The 23,394-nt window shown below is 43.8% G+C and overlaps 1 protein-coding gene across 13 annotated transcripts in view; it reads left to right on the forward strand.

The window, feature by feature from the left end:
- The window catches only part of LOC135196233 (uncharacterized), a 152,654-nt gene extending 129,469 nt beyond the window's left edge, over positions 1 to 23,185 (forward strand). For all 13 annotated transcript variants that reach the window (XM_064222911.1, XM_064222909.1, XM_064222910.1 and 10 more), the window contains 2 exons: positions 16,942 to 17,045; positions 17,199 to 23,185. In XM_064222911.1, coding sequence (XP_064078981.1) covers positions 17,309 to 19,234 — 1,926 coding nt within the window. In that variant the 5' untranslated portion in view covers positions 16,942 to 17,045; positions 17,199 to 17,308 and the 3' untranslated portion in view covers positions 19,235 to 23,185. The remainder of the gene's footprint in view (positions 1 to 16,941; positions 17,046 to 17,198) is intronic.
- The last annotated feature ends 209 nt before the right edge of the window (positions 23,186 to 23,394 follow it).

Here is a 23,394-nt window from a genome sequence, read left to right on the forward strand (position 1 = left end):
AGTTGGAATGTTGCAGATGTGCGAAGACTGTCAGCCCCAGCAAGTTGTTCACAGAAGAAACAAGTTTCTGGGACCTTCTTCTCTGTACTCGGTGAGTGTGAATGTAACCTGATGCATTTGCATGCAGCTTGTTCCTCACTGCTCTCACCTTTCTTGAGTGCTCTCTTTTGTGTTCTCTGCAGTTTGGTGTTGTACTGGAGCCTGCATGTCTGATGATATTTTTGCACCGTATGCAACCATCATAGCTTCAATGCCATGACCATCATCGAGTCTTTCCAGGTGAAATGATTGTGGAAGCTCTCCAAGTTCACTAAATTTGAACAAGTTCTCTGTGAGTGGACTATACCCGCTCCCAATGTCTTTTCTCTTTGATTGGTCAGGTTTGGTCAGTTTCTCCGTCTTCTCCTCTTGACATATGAGCCATAACTTCCAGTCAGTTGTGGTGATGTTGATGGTGAAGTTAGCTTACCAGCAGTAGCAGCTTGTCTGAAGCTCTTGGATATGGTGGAACTGTCTCCCGAACCTGCAATGAAATTGACAATGTTAACGTTTCTGTTGTCACCACTACTATCAACAATATTACACTACTATACCACTATAACCACCACCACAACTACCACCACCAACACCACCACGTAAACATTCATTTAGACACCAGAATTCAAGTCAATAGCTGCATTAGACCCAGAGATAATTGCAAATGTAATTTTTAAGTGGCCATTTTGAAAGTCAATATGGCGGCCAATACTTGACAATACTAAGTGGCAATTAGTACCATTAGGTTCCTTGCCCCCAAAAACATACATTTCGATACCAGAATCAAGTCAATAGCTTCATTATGTCCAAAGATAATAGCAAACGTAGATTTCAAGTGGTGGCTGATTTGAAATCCAATATGGTGTAAATTTGTGCCAAATTTGGTGCATCACAAAATGCACAAAAGGTTTGGTATGCTGCCCCACTATTTTTGCCCACAAGCCCTTGGAACCCAGTTTTTTCTCGGACCTCTGGTGGATGTCCAACAAACTGTTTTCTTACCTGGCTCCCTCAAGAGGACAAATTGCATCTCGCTTAAGGTGTATGGTTCTAGAGGTACGAAGGATGCAAGAGTGACTTTCCTCTCCTCCTTCTCCCTCATTGTCTTCCTTTGGGTTGAAAATAGGACTCGAACCTTCACTTGCTGGTCTAGTACTTGATGCAGTAAGCCTACACATTGAGCTTCATTTCTATTTTTCTTGTTATAATCATAGAAGGAATCCTGCTCCTTCCTCTAGCAAGGGAAGGAAGGAGACTCGGGCAATAAGGCAAAACCTTCTTAGTGCTTTGCCTTACTGCCTCCAACTCTGAATATTCTTACCAGCCTATTTTGTATGAGTTACGATTTCTCACTCATTTTGAAAAGGCCCTGAAGTCTGACTCTTGATCTCGCAGTTCTTATACTCTGATCAGTTTGTCACAGGCAGGGCACTCCACCTCACTCTTTCGACCAAGTGAAATAGCCCAGGTGAGCTGAACTCCAGTCAGTTCTAGAAACTCAGTCAGATTTCTCCCTCCAATAAGTGAGTCTTCCTGTTGTAAAGAACCAAGGGTTTGTATAGTATTGTGTAGGAACAAATCACTATTTTTTAAGGTAAATTATATTTTTCCTAAGTATACAAACCTGAGGGCTTTTACACATTAGGTTCACCTCATGCCACCCCTCAATCTGAAACCTGGGCTGAAAGGCAAAGTGGAATGTTTACATCCGGCCAACGGTAGTTACTACCTAACCACTGTTCAAGAGTTTTAACAGCAGTGCTCCAGCTTTGCCATAAGCATATTCCTATTGTAAACGATCTCAAGCTTATGTAGTTAGGAATAATACAGTCTAAATTAAAGAATTGTGATGTTTAAGTTCCAGTTAAAAGTTTTTAGTTTAAACTGTGGAACAATGATTTAATTATGTGAAAAGTCATAAACTGGCTTTTTTCACGAGCACATTTCGGCACTTCTCACGATTTATGATTATTTGTAAAAGTGCAAATTATTTTGAAGAATTTATCATTCAGTTTAGAAGTTTTATTTAAAGAAATTGTCCATAATTACTATAAATAATCCTTTCAGATAATGATGTCTGCAATAGCTTACTGGCAGTAGCCTACAATCTACATCGATTCAGCGAGAATAAGTTAACTTGAGTGTAGTAGATGTGTGTAGCCTATAAATTAGGATTATATATCCTTGAAGGTGAACAAAAATAACCTGGATTAGGTTATCCTAAGAAATTCGTGAAGATCTCGAGTCCTAAAACTGGCAAAATGATGACAACGACAACAAAGACTCAAGTCTCCATTCTTAAGTCTAGAGACTTGGCTTATCTAAACACCTCTCTGTTATCTGTAATTCCCTTAACATTCAGAAAACTATTAACATTCTCAATAAAATAAAATTCTGCACTGGTTGGGGCATTACACCGTCCACAATCCGTTAGAACGGACAATCTTCCGCCTAAAACCGAGTAATCGCACTTTGCTTTTTAACTTTCCTCTAAACGTTCCCGAAAGTTGAACAAAATTAAAAAATCATGCATAACAATGAATATAAACAAGCAAATAATAATACACACTCTCGACACATCCCAATCACTGATCACATTATACTGAGACTGGGTGTCTGTCTGGACGATCATGAACACGAAGCCGAATTGCTGATCTCATAAAAAAAACATCCCTCCCCCAGGAATACTAACAGGTCATTGTTTCTCCTACAACTAAACACACAATGATTAACCTACAGTCTGCCTAAAACCTGTCTACTTTAGAAGCAACCAATTGTATATACATTATTAGTTGTCTGACCACCAGTGCTGTAATTAGGTTTAATTAGCTGTCACCACTGTAATCCAGGTAACCTGAGTCTGAAGCTAGAAATCTTATACATGCACAAAGACAACTCTGAATTAATTTAAGCAGATGATTCAAACTCCCAACTACAAAAAAGAAGTACAGAAAAACAAATAAGATGCCATCTATCAGGGAAAATTGAATTAATCAAATCAAAGGCAAACCACAATGAAATTCGGGCAAACCTCATATACAGAAAACTGATTGGCCTGCAGCAATACGTGGAAATATGTAGTACTGAACCAATCTCTCTCTCTCTCTCTCTCTCTCTCTCCTTCTCTCCTCTCTCTCTCTCTCTCTCTCTCCATCTCTTTTCTCAAAAAGAAAGTATATATCCTCATTTGAATATAGGTATTATTCATTTCAACTGTAACCAGGAAGAAAAAAATATTGTCACTTAGTAAAAATAGTCTCTTCACAAAGTTACTTCAGTATATAGACTTAATCATGGGGCTTATCAAAATCAACAGACAATACAGTAACAGAGTGCTTGTCAAAAAGGAAAATATGGTCCCTATTTAAAAATACATCACAAATGAAATATCAGTAATTCTCATAAACGAATCATTGTAGATGGAATATCAAAATATAAGGTTAATGTATAATAAAGTAAAAGGTTCATTGCAGCTGTATGTCACACAGAGAATATCATAAATAGTTCAAAATACTGGAAAGAAAAGGTATTAGTAAGAATACTGAACAACCCTTACCTCTATGGTCATTTTGCACAGTCAACGTACTATCCACAAGGGAACCCCGTTGCTAAATAAACTTTGGTTCCATGCAATGTAAAAGCACCATAGTACAAACAAACAAACAAAACACAAGGGAACCAGTCTTAAGAAGCAGTGAACAAAAATTCTACAGAAATCCCTCAAGAAGGTAAAGGCTATAGACAAACATAAGAACTCTCCGATAAGACACACCCCTTTAGTATGATGTCACTGACACACAACGAGTTTGTTAGTGGGAAGATTCCATGACGTCACTCATCATCTGTCCTTCAAGCAATTGGCTTGTAACGGCACATTCACGGGTTGGTCACATGCCCTGTAACTTCCGGTCACACAGAAACCATTCTCCGTGCATGAAAGATGATTCAACATCCTACCTGAAAAATGAAATGTCAAATGTAAATTCCCCAACTCAGTCATTTTTCTGCCCTCCTCATCCAAGAGTCTGCGATCATTTTCACAGGGAGGCAAAACTGGTCTATTTTATATGGGGTCGCCATTGCGAATGAGTCGTCTCCATCGATTTCTGTCCTGTGCCTCGTTCTCATTTATACCTTTCAATTCCATATCTTCCCCTACACAATCACGCCATCTCTTTCTTGGTCTTCCCTTCTTCCTTCTACCCTGCACTTCCATTTCCATCGTTTGTCTTCCAACATGAAGTTCCTCCCTTCGTAACAGGTGTCCATACCATCGAAGCCTTCCTTCCTGTATTTTCTTCGATATTTCAGCTACCTTTATCGATCCTCTTATATACTCATTTCTAATCCTATCTTCCCTTGTTACTCCCGACATCCATCTCAACATTCTCATTTCTGCTACATCCTTCTTCTTCTCCTCTGTTTTCCTAATACTTGTTTTCCTCATACTTGCTGTTTCGGTTCCATATAACATTGCTGGTCTGACCACCATCCTATGGAACTTTCCTTTCAATTTCAGAGGGACCTTCTTGTCACAGAGGACCCCTGATGCAGACCTCCAGTTATTCCATCCTGCCTGAATTCGGTGTCTCACCTCTTGGTCCATGCTTCCACTATCCTCTAATACGGACCCTAAGTACTTGAACTTCTATACTTTCTTTATTTCTTCCCCACCCAATCTTATGCTACTTCCACCGTCCTCAGTAATACTGGAACACATATATTCGGTTTTTGATCTGCTTATTCTCATTCCTCTCTCCTCAAGTGCTGCTCTCCACCTCTCCAACCTCCCCTCCAACTCCTCCCCTCCCCTCTGAACACAACACTATGTCATCCGCGTATAATATGCACCATGGCACTGCTTCTCTAACATCCCTGGTCATTACATCCATCACGATGTTGAAGATGAATGGGCTAAGTGCTGACCCCTGGTGTAATCCAACTCCTATCTCAAATCCATCCATCTCTCCAACACTACTCCTCACTCTAGTATACACATTCCTGTACATCTGAATAATTCTGACATACTTTTCCGGCACCATCTTCTCCCTCAAACATCTTCATATTTCTTGCCTTGGCACTCTGTCATAGGCCTTTTCAAGGTCTATGAATACCATATGCAGGTCTCGTTGTTTTTCTCTGAATTTCTCCGTTAGCTGCCTTATGCAAAATATTCCATCTGTTGTGCTGCTTCCCTTCATAAATCCTAACTGTTCCTTCCATATTCTAACTTCCTCTCTCAGCCTGCTATCTATTATTCTTTCCAAAATCTTCAACGTGTGAGACATTAGTTTTATACCTCTATAATTACTGCATTCCTGGACATCACCTTTACCTTTAAATATAGGTATCAATATGCTTTCCCACCATTCTTCTGGTATCTTTTCCTGTTCGAATATTTTTACCATCAGATCATACAAGATGTCTACCTCTTCCTCTCCTAAGGCTTTCCAAACTTCGAGGCAAAACTGGTCTATGCACCTGCATAATTGCTGAATTATAAAATATCTGTTGTAACAAATTTAACATGTCTTTTAAAATATTTCTTTGCAAAATTACAATTACAACTGACATGCTATTGTAAAAGAAGAACTAAAACTAGCAGCAACCCCTAGGTATATTTATGAGTAAATGACTGGTAAAAATGTTCTGTTATAACAATTCCATCTAATAAAGACAACAAAATTCCTTTCCTTGATGTTCAATAATCAGAGACATGACAGAATACAAATTTGAAGTTGAATGGGAAACATACAACAAAATTCCTTTTCTTGATGTTTTAATAATCAGAGACACGACAGAATACAAATTTACCATACACAGAAAACCAACGTTCTCACTTTCATACATTCACTACTTCAGCTATCATGACATTCCTATCAAGATAGGCGTACCCAGCAACCTATTATTAAGAGCCTTATGAATTTGTTCCCCAGATTTCCTGGAAAAAGAATTCGAACTAATTCATAAGCAGCTTTCGTCTTTAAGGTATCCTGACCATACAATAGAGAAAGTAATTCACAAAGCAAACGCAATTTTCTTCCGACCCCTTCGAGACAAGACCAGAGACACACCCAACAATAAATAAAAATTCCACACCTGGACAGGATTAAGACAGTGACCCAGACCCTTGGAAAATCTAACCCTTTTGCATTTACTTACCCAAACACCTTAGCCAAATCCCTGATTAACGTCCAACAAATGGCATCCCCAGGGACACAGGCGTTTATGAAATCCCATGCCTGGACTGTGACCAATCTTACATTGGATTTACAGGAAAATCACTTCCCCAGAGATTAATACAGCACAAATGGTCAGTTAGGTATGGACAACAGAACTTGGCTATTTTCAACCATATCAATGAACATAACCATAGAATAAACTGGAATTTGTCACGTATAATTTATAGCAGCAAATGCTGGTACAAGAGTCAAATGATGGAATCGGCCTTGATTAAAGAGAAGCAGGTAATGAATATCTCAAAGGGAGCATGGGATTTGGATATCATCGACAAGGTTTTCATTCAACCAACACTTAAGCAGATTAAAGGAAGATTATCAGTGGGTGTGACCTAAATTGGCTTACCTGTGGATGGACCTCTTGGTATAAATATCACCTTTTCTGTAACTTTCCTCATTCATCTACCTGAAGAGGGAGACAGCAGTCTCTGAAATATAGTATTTCTCTCTCTATATTTTGGTGTTTTTATGGCCTTTTATTATGAGTAAATATATAATAAGACATCTTGTGAGAGAGATAGGGAGTATGTGCTTGCTCCCTTGAAGTCAAGATCACAACTAACTTATGAGCTCCCTAATCATTGTTCTGAGCCTGTCTAAAAGGTGCCATTAGTGTATATATGGGCAATAGAAGTACAGGCAGTCCCAGTTATTGGTTGGGGTTTCGTTCTTGGCAGGGTCCTGATAAGCGAAAACTGCCATAAACCGAAACTCAGTGATTTGTGGTGTCAAGTTTTGGTTAATGGTGCCGATAACCAGTTAATGCTGTGAGTGTTAGTTATATTATGGCACCATAACTCTGTTATCAGCACTTTATGGTGCAGATAACCAAAACTCGGCCTGTTATGGTGCCATATATCTCCAATTTTATGGCGCTAGACAAGTGCACCCCTCAGTGGCATGGTAGTTTGATCTTTGCCCATCACCTCCGTGGCTGCAAATTCCTTTCTCAGGCATTCCATTGAGGGGTCAGAGATGTATATTTCTGGTGATAAAAGTTCACTCTCAACATAGTTCAGAAGTCATGTAAAGTCGTTGGTCCCATTGCTGAATAACTACTAGTTCTATGCAATGTAAAAATATCATATAAGCAAGCAAACTAGACACGCCCCATAAAACAGGATTGTGAAATGTTCAAATTTATCATGAGGTGTAAAGACCTTAGTCCTATCATTGTGGCAGGGACGCTTCCTCCTGAAATTCCACTATTAAATTTTGGGAGTATAAAGATACACATTGGGAGCATGAAAGTACACATATATGAAGGTGTTAGTTACCTTTAGTTTTGGACTGTCAGTTAAGGGCACAGTTGTTGTTGTTATTCTATGAGTTACAGTTCTTACAGCCCTTTTATCCTTGTAAGGATCCTCTGACAAGTCTTGCTAAGAGGGTCTTACACCCTGTTGTGGTTCCAACGTCTGCTGACAGTACGTACAGGCAAGTAAGGATCCCACAACAAGCAGGAATGTTGAGAAGCTTTTTTTTTTCCTCAATAAAAACCTTTTAGTTTGCTTAGCTGAACATTGTTTCTCAGGGTTCACTAACCCACCATGCTCATTCAATGTGGTAGTCAGCTAACTTTAACAGTAGGTAAGATTCACTCCAAATAATTAAAACTTTCATAATAAAATTATGTATTTGGATACTTACCTACTGTTAATGTAGAAACCCACACAGCCTCCACACATCTTAGCGAGTGGTCATTAAGAATTCTGACAAGAATGTAAAAATTCCAACGCCATCTAGTGGAAAACAGGTGCAAAGATGTAAGCTAGCTTTAAGAGTAGTGGGTAATTATCCAAATAATTAATTAATGAAAATTTTGATTGTTCATACGCGAACAAACCCTCGGTCTTAACAGTAGGATAATTTCTAGCGCCTAGCTGGATCCGGTAAAAAAGTAGATGAAAGCAAGGAATCTTGTGGTATCTGGCAACGCATGCGTAGATCGGGTGAAGAGTGGTCAAACGCCAAACATCTACTCCAGTCTTTCTTTACCGCCTTGGGACGAGAGTTGGGTTTTTCCTCTCTTGGCCTTTTCCCGGTTTTTTGCCCGTTTTGTTTCTTAAGTGTGTTTGTGTGTGTTTTTACCTAATATTATGGCTTCTTCTGCTCCTTCTTGACATCTGCGTTGGTGCCCTGGAATTCCTGGATTTCCGTGTTCTCGTTTCTTGGCTTCGTCGGTGACGGACCCTCACATCACTTGCAGTATGTGCCGTTCCAGTTTTGGTACGATTACGAATCCTTGTAAGGAATGCCGGGCATGGCCTTTGGAGCAGTGGAGGAAGTTTTATGGTAAGAGGGAACGTTGGAGAGTCTCCACTCTTCCTTCTTGGGAGGGCTTTACTCCTATTCCCGATGTTTCGTCTTCCGCAGTAGTCAACCCCCATAGTAGCGTTGCCCCTGCTTCTCCTTCTTTTTCTTCCATTGATTCGTCGATGGAAGTATCGGGAGGTCGCCAAGGTATTATTTGTAATGTAGCCCCCTCTTCATCGGGAGTTTTTTCAATTCCCGAGAAGGGTGAGGTTTTTTCATCATTCTCTTCTCTTCCAGAGTCGGAGGCGTCCAAAATGGCGGCAATTTGGAAGACGCTTGGGCTAGGGGGTACCCCATCCTTGGGGGGTTGCTAGCGCATTTTGAGGAGGCTCGCACCCCCTCCCCAGTCCAGCCAGGCATCTCCCCCCCCTCCGGGCCTCGTCTCCACGGGAGGGAGCAGTCGGCCATCTTGTATTGCTCCACTGGTGTCTGCCGCCGCCTTGTCTCGGAGTGATGCTGTGGCGTCGGCCCCGTTGTTGTCGTCACAGGGCCCATCTTTGTGTATTCCTCCGCCAGTGGCGTCTCTTTCCCCCTTGCTCAGAGGGGAGGTCGTGACGTCACCGCCGCTTGTGACGTCACTCTCATCAATGACGTATCTTCCAGTCGCCTCCCTTAGACATGACATAATCTCTTCCGCCCAGTTCGAAACATCTCCCTTCCTTGTCTTTGGAGCCTTCTCTGGCGTATCAGTCCGAGCTCATATGCCAGGCGGTGCTTCAGAGGCTGGACTCTGTTTTAGATGTGAAGTTGGCTGCCTTATCGGTTGGGAGGACTGGTAGGAAACGCGTTGCTTCGTCCCCGCCTTCCGAGAAGAGTGCGCATAAGAAGCTGGTGCTGTCTCCCTCTTCCCCCCTCTACGCCTCGTGGGCGTGTTAGGCATTGGAAGGCTAAGGACCTTGCCCTTCCTTTGCCGCCGAGGGAGGAACAGCACGGACGTGTTCCCGAGAGTGCTGTGGTTTTGGGCAGTGTTAGTGATGTGTGTTCTGCAGGGGTTGCTTCGCCATCGAACCTCGTACGTGCAACCACCCCACCCCGTCCTTGCACATTGCGAGCGTGTGGCAACCTCCCCCGTCTGTGCACGTAATGGTAGTGCCCCTTCTTCTCCCAGGCCTATTCGTCGCCGTAAAGACCTGAAGGCGCCTGTCAAGAGGTCGAAGGTAGCGAGCACGGAGGTGGTGCAGCCGGAGTGTTTGCTTGCTTCCAAGTCTTCCACTATAAGGGATTCTCCGTCAATCTCGAGTGCTCGAGTTTCCCCCCCATCTCACGTACGTATGGCCGCCACGTCCGTGTCTGTTCATGGCCATCTGGAGTCCCTGTTGAGGTAAGTGATGTGCCTAATGTTTCAGTGGGTCCGTCTTGGAGGCTGACTCTTGGACCTAGCCCAGATAGGCTAGTAGAGATTTCAGACTGTTTGCCTACTAACCCTTCTGTGAATTTTGGTGAAGAAAACGCGTTAGAGGAGGCTAACATCCTTTTTGTCGTCAGTCGCCGGTGCCAGAGCAGGAAGAAGGGGACACACAGGAGTTTCTGTCTTCCTTTTCGGAGGTTGTTGATCTCATTTGTGGGTTCAACAATTTAGAAAGCAGGACTCAGGATCGGTCGTCCTACACTCCTTGCTTGGAAACCTTGGTGGGAGCTGCTCAGGGCCCCAAATCATCTCTCCAGCTGCCGTTGTCAGGGCACGTTCAGTTGGTCTTGCAGAAGTTTAACGCCTCTGTTTCTGACCGGGACGGTTCACTTCGCTCTAGGGGCTCTACCAAACTCCTACCCCCACCTCTCACAAGACATAGGAAGTACTATGCTACGTCCTTATCTCCGCAAGACGCCTTAGCCTTGGAATCTACGGCGGCCTCCATGTTGCAGACGGTTTCTTGGCTGGACCTCTGATCTGTGGTGATTACCAAGATAGTTTCTGACAGGTCCCCTGATGGGTTAGTGAGTGCCGCCTTTCTTGCCAGTCTTTTGCAATCCGGGGGCAAGGCATTTTCTTATTTGGCTCACCTCAGTGCCAATTTATGGGCTAATCTTCTTCTGGTTAGGAGGGACATGGCTTTGTCTAGGATGGAGAGGTCGCTCGACACTGAGTCTTTGCTGGCCTTGAGGAACGGTGACCTGTTAGAATCGCAATTTTTGTTTCCACGGACCGAACTCGACAATGCGATAGACCGACGTCGGGCTGACACCAAGGACCATCTGGTACACCAGGCTGTGTCTAAATCAGAGCCCCGCCCTCGGAGACGTTTGGCCCCTCCTCCCCCGGTCCAGCAGCAATCGAGGAGATCCTCCCCTGGTAGGCCATCGAGGACCTCGAGTTTGGCAGGGCCTTCCCGTTCGTCACAGCCCAAGTCTCAGGATCAACGCCCCTTTCGCTCTTGTTCCTTTAAACCAAGAAGAGGCCCTAGGAGCAGAGGTGCCTGGCTGGCCATTGGGCCAAGTGGCAGTGTTACCGGGTGGAGAAGTGGGTGGTAGATGTCCTTCAGGTGGGATACCTGTTGCCATTCGACTTCTCTCCTCCTCTGTCGGACAAGCTGCAGCTTAGGAAGACATATCCTCCAGAATCTCTAAAGTTCTTGGCTCTTCAGGAGGAGGTGCAGAAGATGCTGGACAAGGATGCGATAGCGGAAATAGTGCGTCCGTCCCCGGGTTTTACAGTCGCATCTTCTTGGTGCCCAAGGCATCCAGAGGATGGAGGCCTGTGATCGACTTATCCACCTTGGATCGCTTCATCAGAAAGACACGGTTCAAGATGGAGACCCGCGCTCAGTGTTGGCAGCCGTGAGGGAAAGCGTCTTCATGCTATCGATAGACTTGAAGGACGCATACTTCCAAATCCCTGTTCATCCCATGTCCAGGAAGTTTCTTCGCTTCTCTCTGGCGGGCAAGATCTTCGAGTTCAAAGTCCAGTGCTTTGGGTTGACCACAGCCCCTCAAGTGTTCACAAGGGTCTTCTCTCTCGTGTTAAGTTGGGCCCATGCTGAGGGGATCCGTTTGCTGAGGTACCTCGACGATTGGTTGGTCTTGGCAGTTTCCAGGGAAAAGCTGCTGCAAGGCAGGGATCGTCTTCTTCGGTTCTGTCTGGACCTGGGCATTTTAGTCAACCAGGAAAAGTCGAACCTCGTACCCACTCAAAGGATTCTCTACCTGGGCATGGTCATCGATACGACAGTGGCGAGAGTTCTCCCGTCGGATCAGAGATTGGAGAAGTTGCGGGCTGTGGAGCACAACTTCCTCTCAAAGTCGCATCAGTCAGCTCATCAGTGGCAGGTTCTTCTGGGAGTACTACCTTCCCTGGAGAAGCTGGTCCCTCATGGGTGTCTTCATCTTCTGTCTCTGCAATGGAGACTGGGGGAATTCTGGTCTCTGGCGGGGGACTCTCCCCTGTTTATGGTCCCACTGTCTTTGAAAGTGAGAGAAGACCTTTGTTGGTGGCTGGACGACCAGAATCTATTGAAGGGCGTCCCTCTGCGCTCTCTCCCTCCGGACTTCCTTCTGTTCTCGGACGCCTCCCTCACAGGTTGGGGCGCACACTTAGGCGGCCTCATCGCTTCAGGCGTTTGGGGTTTAGAGGACAAGCAGCAGCATATCAATGTCTTGGGGTTGAAGGCGGCTTTCCTGGGTCTGAAGGAGTTTCGGGAGATGGTAGAGGGTCACTCTGTCATTCTCATGTCGGACAACACCACGGTGGTAGCCTACGTGAATAAATAGGGAGGCCTAGTTTCTCAGCAGCTTCATGCATTGACCGTCGAGCTTCACCAGTGGGCAATCAGCAATTCGGTAGAGCTTTCAGCCAGGTATATCCCAGGGAAACGGAATGTGGTCGCAGACAAACTCAGTCGCCGGGATCAGATCTTAAGCACAGAGTGGTCCTTTCATCAAGTGGTGGCGGACAGGCTTTTCCAGATTTGGGGGAGACACATGCTGGACCTTTTCACGACACGTTACAACAGAAAGCTGGAAGTGTTCTGTTCAGTGGTCCCAGATCCCTTGGCATTGGCAGAAGATGCATTCCAACATCCCTGGGACAACCTGGAGGTGTATGCCTTCCCTCCGTTTTGTTTGATCCGTCAGGTTCTGAACAGGCTGTTGGGTTTACAGGGTCTCAGAATGACTCTGGTGGCCCCTCTGTGGCCTCAGGCGGAATGGTTTCCAGATCTGCTATTGTTGTTGTGGGAGATTCCGAGGGAGATTCCACCTTGGCAGCATCTCCTGTGTCAGCCCCATGCAGAAAGGTTCCACCAGTCAGTAGAATCCCTCTCTCTTCACGGTTGGAGGCTATCAACTATCTCCTCCGAGAGAGAGGCTTTTCTCAGAAGTCAGCTGGGCACATGTCGAGCAGTCTTAGGAAGTCAACCTCCGCAGTTTACCAAGGCAAATGGGCGATCTACTGTGATTGGTGTTGTAAACGGGGTTTTTCTCCACTCGCGACCTCTATTCAGCGAATAGCAGACTTTTTAACCTTCCTCAGAGACGAGAAACGTTTGTCTGTGTCTGCTATTAGAGGCTACAGGGCAGCTCTGAGTTTGGTGTTACGCCTGAAGGGTTTCGACGTCTCCTCTTCCTGGGAACTTTCCCTGCTAGTTAAGGGGTTTGAGCAGTCGTCTTTTCCTAGGGAGCTCAAGCCCCCAACGTGGGATGTTTCCTTGGTGCTTAAGAGCTTGACTAAGAGCCCATATGAGCCCATGCGCCGCTCATCTGATAGGAACCTGACGCTTAAGACAGTTTTCTTTTTGGCTTTGGCATCTTCCAAAAGGGTAGAAGAGCTCCACGGTCTGAGTTATGAGGTGAAGCACACCAGGGGTTGGAAGTCAGTGTCCTTCGAATTTGTTCCGGAGTTCGTGGCCAAGACCCAAAATCCCTCGGTGCATATGACAGGTTTGCTTCGTTCGCCATTCCCTCTCTGACTGACTTTGTGGGTGGTGATGCTAAAGAGCTTTTGTTGTGCCCTGTCTGGGCTCTGCGTTACTATCTTAAAAGGACTCGGCACCTTAGACCAGGCTGCCGCAGGCTTTTTGTCAGTACAGGCCGTACGAAGAAAGAGGTGTCTAAGAATACTATCTCTTTTTGGATACGGGAAGTCATCAGACGGGCATACTTGACTCTTGATGATTCCATCGCCACGTCTGTGCAGGCTAGAGCACATGACGTTAGAGGTATTGGTCCCTCTCTGGCTTTCAAAAAGAACTTGGCTGTACATAGTGTGCTGAGCGCTGGTACTTGGTTATGCCAGTCCACGTTCACCTCTTTCTGTCTTAAGGATGTTGCCCACAGATCTATGGACACATTTTCCCTGGGTCCTGTGGTGGTCTGCCCAACAGGTTGTGTAACTCATAGTTGCCCTTAATGGGGGACCTTTGTATCTTACCTAAGATGATTGTGTGGATGAGAGAATGAGTGAGTTGGCTGCTCTCCTTCTTTCTCTTGTACCTTTCCTTCTTCCTTCAGCCGGTTTAAGGAATTGACACGTCATTTGCTGGACTGGTCTGATACAGGTGAGTGAGGTAGCCATACTGGTAGTGTGGTCGTGCAGTATTCAATATCTTGCCCACTATTTAGTAGCATAGGCTCCGCTCCTGGGCAAGGAGGAGTCAGGAGTACTACAAACCCTAGTGCCCTGGTTTGTTTTATGGGTAGTCAGTTTTTCTTTTGTTCTCTATACAATGGTTATCCCATATATCATTGTATGTATCTCAGGTTCTGAGTGGTTAGATTTTAGTGTATCTAACTTCTCAACGGGCTTCAGTCCCTCTCTAAGAACTATTTCTTTTGAGAGCTGGACTGGCGGGTAGGCCACCAGCCGGTCTAGGATGTCTTATACCTCCCTCCAAGTATGAGTCTATCCTATTGTTAAGACCGAGGGTTTGTTCGCGTATGAACAAATGACAAATTTTCTAAGACAATTTGTATTTTTCATAGCTACAAACCCGAGGTCTTAACGTTATACTGCCCGCCTCTAGCTGCCCCTCTTTTTGTTAAGTCATCCTGAGTTGGGAAAGACTGGCGTAGATGTTTGGCGTTTGACCACTCTTAACCCGATCTACGCATGCGTTGCCAGATACCACAAGATTCCTTGCTTTCATCTACTTTTTTACCGGATCCAGCTAGGCGCTAGAAATTATCCTATTGTTAAGACCTTGGGTTTGTAGCTATGAGCAATAGAAATTGTCTTAGAAAATTTGTCATTTTTGTGTTAACATAGATGCAAATACAAATTACATACTTAAAACATTTGTTATACTGCCAAGTTTCAGTGATCAGAGCCCTTTCACTGGAGGTTATCCATATAAAATATGAATGTTTGTAGTCACATAGGAAAATATTTTTTAGTGTTGCAAAGATAAAAATTTTTTTGTGTACATTTTTGTGGAAGTGTTCCTTTGTAAAACTTTATAATGATTAACTTAACTGGAATTGGTGTGTGAGTGGAGGGAATGCTCTATTCACCTGCCATTGTTAAGCACTTTTTCTTAGCCTTGGTTGAGTTTTGCACTGACTGACCATTAAGTTGAAACTTCTTAACACTTTTTTGGTATGTATGGTAGTATTTGTTTGTATGTGTATTTTTGTTTAACATGGCTTTGAGCAAGATAAGTAAAGAATAAAAGGTATAATGGCAAAGGCAGGTCTTGACCTTTTTTGCATCCTTCCAGTGTAGGTAACTAATTTTGGTGTTAGGAGTGTGATAGTTGGTCACCTTACAGTATAGTGGTTCAGCAACAGCAGAGGAAGGGCAAAAGATGTTTTGCTGATTGCCATGAACACTCTCTCTCTCTCTCTCTTTTCCCCCATCTGCTCCCATGAGGGGTTACTGATGCAGCATTGTCATCAAGCTCTTCCTCTTTGGTCTCTTCTTTCTTCTGTGAGGAAAAGGAATAGAAGAGGTCTCTTAAGCCTTCTCACTAAAGGTTCAACAGAATTCAAGTGAGTCCCTTCCTTCCTTGGTGGTCAGAGATGGAATTTGTTTACTTGAGGGTGGGACATGAGATGCATGTAGGGCAATGTAAAATTCTCTGAGTCACTCATGAACCAGTATCTCTGTTTATCTCTGAAATATAAAGGCTGTGTGAGACTTCCTGTTTGTACTTCTGCCAAGGTACGCAGAGAAGAGTTGCCTACACCTTCTCACTTGATGTGTGAATGATCCCTGTTTAATATGCTACAGGTTGCAACTGTAAAATACTACCACAAGGTAATGTGTTAGTCTTGTGGTGGCTGAATAATTGACATACTCAATAAATGAATTGCAATATCTCCAATATTATTAGCGTTATAAAGTTAATACTTACCTCATATGGTAGTATATTTTTCCTATTATTTTATGATGAAATTGAGACTTGAATTTCAACTGCAATATCTCCTATAGAATTTGAGACAAGTTAAAAGTTAATTATATGGTGAATTTTAGTATTCTTCATCTTTTTTTCTTCTCTGAACTTCATTCCTAAGAATGACCGTTTTGCAGTTAAATAAATAACACTACCTTTTTCTTTTTTAATTAATCTTTTTTTTTGCGCTGAACAAAAAATGTTAATTGCAATATTTCCTATGTAATTTGAGGTATGAAGTTAAAGGTCACATCACGTGATGCATTTGGGTATTCTTCATCTTTTTTCTCTATGAACTTCTTAACTAGGAAGGACTGTTTATTTGTTACATAAAGAATGCTACTTTCCTTGTTTTTTGCAATTACAACAAATTTTAATTGCAATATCTCATGTATAATTTGAGGAATGAAATTAAAGGTCACATCACATTATGTATTTTGATATTCTGCCTTTCTTTTTCTTGTACGCATTTTTTTTACAAATAACTGACCGTTTTGTAGTTACATAATACTACATTTTCCTTGTTTTTTTGTGATGAATTTGGGATACAACAAATTTCAAATGCAATGTCTCCTATATAATTTGAGGTATGAAGTTAAAAGTCACATCACACGAAGTATTTTGATATCGGCATATTTTTTCTTCTATGAACATCTTTCCTATGAATGACAGTTTTGCAGATAAAAGAGAAAAAAAATATTAAATCTGGCATCAATCAACAAATTAGCAAATTTCAATAACCAATTCCTTCATACAACGCTCTGGTTTTTATGCTTAAGAAAAATACAAATTGCTTGAAAAAGTTGTGATTTCAAAAACAAGTCTCTTCTTTTTTAACCATGTTTTTTTGGTAAACATCTCTGATTAGTAGGAAAACATATTGAAAAATGGCAATTAAGGGCTTTCCTTAGAAATACTGCGTTGCACATTTTAATCATGAATTTGCATGGATTGTTTGCATAATGAGCTTTTATAATAAATTTGCATTAAAGAATCAATAACATTTGAAAACCATTAATTTTTTTCAGAGAATCGAGTTTTCCTTGTGAAGGACAGTGGGACGAGTCTTTAAAAGAAGGGCGTGTAAGGTGAAGCAAAATCAGATTATAAGGCAGCAAGGTCTAATCCAAAAGTAGGTAGTAGGCCTTTTTGTTGAATGAGGGTTGCAGACAAGGATTTAATTCTAAAACCTAAATTTGGAGTACATCATATTGTTCTGAGTGTGGTTGCATATCCAATTTTAAAATTTACATCTTATTTACCAATATATCTATACTCTTTCCAGGAGTTGAGAGACATAACAACCAGCATTGTCTTCCCAAATGAAGATACTGTAAATGTATAACCAAGATTTGCTCAGTGAAACATCGTTACCTTTTTAGGGCATTTTGTATAATGACTGACAAAGGAACTGTAGTGTTAGACAGTGATGATGATATAAATATTGGACTGGTCATATCAGATGTCAAATCATTGGCAGATGAGGTACATTTAGATGATCAAAGTAGTAGTTCTAAATCAAATTTACCCTTATTGCAACTGAATCTAGAAAATGATAGTAGTACAACATTTATGCAAAAATCTAAGTTGGTTTCATCCCATGACAAATCTCCATCCTCTTTGCTTCATCCTCCAAAGGGGAATGGGGACAGCACAGAAGTTAGTATTGATGTTATCCCAGACATCCAGGAGTGTCTTTCAAGCTGGAAAACTGTTTTTCCTTGGGTACAATATAAGAAATCAAACAAGCTTATATGTGAACTTTGCCAGTGGGGTTTTAATTTCCCAAAATATCATGAAGTACTTCAGTTCCATAGTGTAAGTGATAAATTCAGCGTTGCTGCAAAACTGAGGGTACACACTAAAAAAAAATTTCATATTATAGCAAAGGAAGAACAAGCATTGACATTAAAACTTTGTGAAGAATTTTACTGCCTTATAAAAAATGAAATATTCAAGATTAAAAGTATAGAGGATTTTTTCCACTGGGTATCTGTTTTTTCCAGTGATCAAATACCTCAAAATACATCATTATTCCCTCTTGTTGTGCAGAACCTTGCTGTGATAATAGAAGAAGAAAATCTGGAGTCTTTATTTGCAAGTCCATATTTTTCTGTAATTGCATTTGGTAAAATGAACTTCATGATACTGAGGTGGTTAACCCCACAAAATGAAGTAGTTGAACATTATTTCAGTAGTTTTATACAAAAAACTGAAGAGAAATTGCCCATTTTGGCTTACTTGCAGTATAGAGGCCTTGATATGTCACGTATGGTTTCCTTCTCAGATGTAATAGAGCCACCCAAGGAATTCATAAGAAAAGCAACTCTTGCAGTCAATGTTGCAAACCGTTTATGTTCAGTGGATGCCCTCCTCATGTGGTTGAGTAAAACAGAATGCTTGCAGGATATATTTCTGCATCTGGAAGCTGTTTTTAAACTTTGTCACTTAACAAAATTTCCACCCAGAATGAAACAACTCCAAGTATTGGAAAACTTTGGTATTTCGGAAGTATACAAGGCTTTGAAAGTGGAATGTCTTTTGTATAAAATATTCATTAATTATATTTATCTTGATGAACTAATACACCAGTTTTCCAGCAGTTACAGTTTTCAAGGATTAGACTTCCGAAGATTAAGCTTAAGGAAGGACAGTTCATTGATTGAAATACTTTTTTTTCTTCCAAAGTTGAATGAAATTGTTGAAGATGTTGACTCTCCAGATTGTCTTGAAGATCTTCAAAAACTTCGAAACATAATTACTTCCAAAATAGTTGAAAAGAAAGGGGTCAAAGGAATACATGATGAGAAAGAGAATTTAGTTATAACTGTAATAGATACGTTTATTTGCCAAGCGATTTCAACGAAACAGTCACAGACATTGACAAAATTTCCATACATTGACATCTTGTCAAAAGAGATGAGAAACATTACGGTCGTAGAATTTGAATCTGTTTTTTCATTATTCATGCCTAGCCTTGGAAATGGCAAGGGCTTCCAACAGTTGAAACAGTTACAGGATGTATTTTATGAAAATAAAAATGATTCTCCGCTTAAAATTCTATCCATGCTGCAAAGCTGTCCAGCATATCATCAGAAGTATGCTGAGTTACTGAGGTTAGGACAGATGATTATGGTTATTCCAGCTTTGAATGCACATGTGGAACGGTATGCTTTTGAAATTGGTGTCACAGAGTTTGTTTTGTCAAAAAAATTTCCAAAAGACCTGGAACCATTGATAACATATTTAAACATTGAGGGACCACTTGCATTCAGTAGTTTAAATAAAGAGAAAATATTAAAACTGTTCTCTGGAGAGTAAGTTTGAATCACGTGTATGTTGTATTATGAATATTTTTAACCTGAAAAATGTGTCGATATCATTTTACAACAGTCCAGTGTTGTGGCTATCTTGACAAAAATGCTCCTCTTCAGAATCTAATGTATAACATTACCAATGCCTTTCTAATTAATTCATGCATGTACAGTAGAACCCAGGTCGTCGACCATATTAGAGCTCAACATAATCGTATTTGTTCCTACATGGTATACAAACCGTCGGTCCTTTATTATAGGAATTACTTAAGACGAAGCCTGGATGTGGCCACTGAATTTTCAAACAAGGCGGTACGGTAGTAACTACCATCTGGTCGTTGGTTATGCCAAGACCGGGGTTGAACATTCAATTTGCTTTCGGCCGCCATCGAGTGAGCTCACTTCGCTTAGCTCTCTGCCCAACTGACTTGCTGGATTTTCTCTGCTTCTTTCCTGGTGTGATTTTTCTTTTCTTTTTTTGTGTATGTTTTTTGTGTGGTTTTGTTTGAGTCATTATCATGAACCCTCAACAAACCCTAGATCTCCAGCCCTTGTTGCCGTCTACTTCCTACAGGCATTGCTTGGGAGTACACAGCAAGAAATGTAATCAAATTAGAGCCTCTGTGGAAGTAGATCCACATACATTGTGTGCTTGCCGAGGCATTGATTGTGATGGCAACGTAACTTGTACTGAGTGTTGCTCATGGTCCGCTGCCCAGTGGGAGAAGTTTGATGGGAGGAGGAAGTATGTCAGGAGACCAAAATCCTTGGTGGGGAGTGTTTCGCCCCCTTCCACTCCTGTAATTGACTTTTCTTCCTCATTCTTGTCCCCTAGCAGTCATCCTACATTTGCTGCTATCCCTCCGGGGGAGGCTTCTCTCTCCTTTTACCTTTCTGATGAGATGGGGGTGGAGCTTTGGCGGTGGACTGAGCATTGCGTCTTCTGGGATCTATCCTTGGCCCAAAGGTCCTCCTTCGGATCAAAGGATGGACCCCTCCTCCTAACCCAACTTTTCATTCTGCAGATGAGATGCTGGGGTTAGATCAGGCATTGGCTTCCCTGGGCTTCGTGGGTTCCCGTCAGTGACAGCGCTGCTGGCTCACCTAAACCGTACTCCCAGCAGCGCTGCTACTCACCCAGTAGCTACCCCTACCACTTACACCACCTCCCAGCCCGGCTACTTTTCTCCCCCTGCACTTGGTTTGGTCGCACTAGCTGATAAGTGTGTCTGCTTCCATGGGTGGCGGCCATCAGCTGCCTTCCTTTGCCTTTCTGATGCTGCCCCCGGGTTCCTGCCTCCCCTGATGTTGCCAGAAGTGACAGCGATGCCAGCCATGCCGAGGGTTGGCCTTGCCACATCAGAGCACACTGCAGATCGCTGCGCTGTCCCTCCTGTGACTATTGGATCTGCTGTAGTTCCCGTTCCTGCACCCATTCCTGGACCAGCCACCGTTCCCGTTCCTGCACCCCTCTTCGGACCAGCCACCGTTCCCGTTCCTGCACCCGTTCCCAGACCTGCCTTTGACTCTGCTACTGCCCCTGTATCTGAGCCTTCTCACTCTGATGCTCCCTGGATGGCTCTCACTTCAATCCTACAGAAGCTGTTGGAGAGGAAGTCGAAGAGGAACAGATCAAGGAAGGTGTTGTCCTCGTCTTCAACTGCCTCCTCCTCTCCCCCCTTTGAAGGTTTCTTAACCTAAGAAGGGGAAGGTCTCCTCTCCCCCTTCGAAGGTTTCTCAACCTAAGAAAGGGAAGGTCGCTTCTCCGCCCCTTAAGAAGTCTCGTGTCGAAACTTCGAAGGGTGTGCATTCCTCCTTTGGGAGGAAGGCAGTTGGCCCTCTCCTTCGGGAGTGGGAACTGAGGCTTCGCCTTCAGAGGCGAGGGCCTCAGGAGCTGCTGGTGAATGAAACTTTGTGTCGGGATCTCATTCGTGAGTTTCCTCGAATGTGCAACCTTGCAAGGGAGGTAGCACATCCACTGACAAGAACGTGGGATCAGCTCCCCGTCAGACCCACCTGCGAAGACCAAGTTTATTCTTCGTCAGGAGCCAAGAACGTTGCACCTCTCCCTATGGAAAGAGCAATTGGAGAGATGAAGAGGAGGTCCCTTGTTCAGCCCTCTTCACCAAGGGCTTTGGCCATGAAGAACACTGGGGCGTGTCATGAGGAGGATGTGCGTTCTCGCCAGGCAGGGGGCCGCGACTCCCACCAGCGCTGCTACCAGTACTACTACAGCAGGGCGAGACCAGTCGCATTCTCCTTGCTAGTCCGCATCGTCAGTTCAGTATGATAGCATTCTCCTCGGGAGTCTGCATCGTCAGTATGATAGCATTCTCCTCGGGAGTCCGCATCGTCAATATGATAGCATTCTCGTAGACACACGCACTTGTCACCACCGCGGGGTGGTACAAGTGCGTGGCTCACCCCACCTGGCACCAGCACTGCTAGGAGTGAAGGAGTCCGATCCATCTCTCCTATTCCGTCTACCTCCTCAGGATGCACCGGGAGGGGCAAGGAGAATAGTAGGAACCCCACAGAGTGCTCTCCACGGGATTCAGCAATAGCGGCCTACGTTCCTGGAGTCTTAGGACCCCATCGATCGTACGCTAAAGTCGTAGAGTATGTATCAAAGGGGTCTGGCTTGTTTCCTCCATACAGAGAAGTAGATCGGGAAAACCGATCCCTGGAAGGACTTGTGTCTTTACCAAGGGACTCGGACACCCCCGCGATACAGAGGATTTTTGCAGACATTGTCGCGCTGATTCATCAGCACAACAATCTCGGGGAAGCAGCCTCGATGTATCCAAGGTTGCCACTTCCTCTGGGCCATCACCCCAGGGGAAGACAAGCGGTGGGACGAGGATAAGGACCGGCCTTTTCACCAAGCAGTAGTGAAAGCATCTGCGCCTTCGCGTTCAACTGTGGCCAGACCTTCGAGTCAGACTAGCACTTCCTCGGCCCCGAAGTCTTCTGCTTCGAAGGGAGCCAGAGGAACGACCCAGCCTTCCTCTTCCTCTTCCAAAGACGAGTCTTATCCCTGCTTTCAGACCGATTTCCAGTCAGGACTAAGAAGGAAAGGGAAGAAGAAGAACAAGGGGAAATGCTAGGACCAGCATTCCCCCCAGCTGCTGCCATTGGTTGGGGAGTGCCTATCGAGCCATTGGGCAACTTGGCAGCGATATGGAGCAGAAACCTGGGTAGTAGATGTCCTTCAGGAGGGTTATCTGCTCCCCTTCGAGTCCCCACCACACCTCACCAACCGCCCAGTCCGGCTACTATTCTACATGGTGGGATCTGCGAAACACTAGGCATTGCTGCAAGAATTGCAACCAATGCTTAAACAAGAGTGCTATCAGAGTCATATCAAGAGGGGTCTCAGGGATTTTACAACCGAGTCTTTCTCATAGAGAAGGCTTCAGGGGGTTGGAGACCAATTGTAGACCTTTCTCCCCTGAACCGGTTCGTTTGCCAGAATCGGTTCAAGATGGAAACGGCACGATTGGTGTTGGCATCCATCAGGGAGAACAACTTCATGCTTACGGTAGACCTAAAGGATGCATATTTTCAAATACCCATCCACCAGTCATCCCGCAAGTACCTCTGCTTTGTCCTCGGGGAAACAATCTACAATTTCAAGGCACTATGCTTCGGACTGTCGACTGCCCCCCAGGTGATCACGAAGGTGTTCAACCTGGTCTTAGCTTGGGCACGTTCAAACAGGATACGTCTCATGAGGTATCTCGACGATCGACTGGACCTGGCAAGCTCCCGCTCACAGTTGCTACAGGACAGGGATCGACTTCTCGAGTTTTGTCAGAATCTAGGGATCCTGGTAAACCTGAAGAAGACTGATCTCGTACCTGGACAAGCTTATAGATACGCTTGCAGCAAGAGTCTTCCCAACGGACTCTTGTATCAGCAAGTTCAAAGAGGTAGTGTGGCTTGACAGGAACAACCTGCTCGGAGAAGCTAGTCCCTCACTGACGTCTTCACCTGTGGTCTCTTCAATGGAGACTCGGGAACTTTTGGTCCCAGTCACGAGGTCCTCAGTCTCTCCTTGTTCCTCTCTGGCAGAAGGTAAGGGAGGACCTGGATTGGTGGCTGGATGAAAGGAACCTCACGGTAGGAATGGATCTGACCACTCCCCCTACGGACATCCTCCTGTTC

This window comes from Macrobrachium nipponense, chromosome 17 (assembly GCF_015104395.2).
Source record: "Macrobrachium nipponense isolate FS-2020 chromosome 17, ASM1510439v2, whole genome shotgun sequence".
NCBI classification, from domain to species: domain Eukaryota; kingdom Metazoa; phylum Arthropoda; class Malacostraca; order Decapoda; family Palaemonidae; genus Macrobrachium; species Macrobrachium nipponense.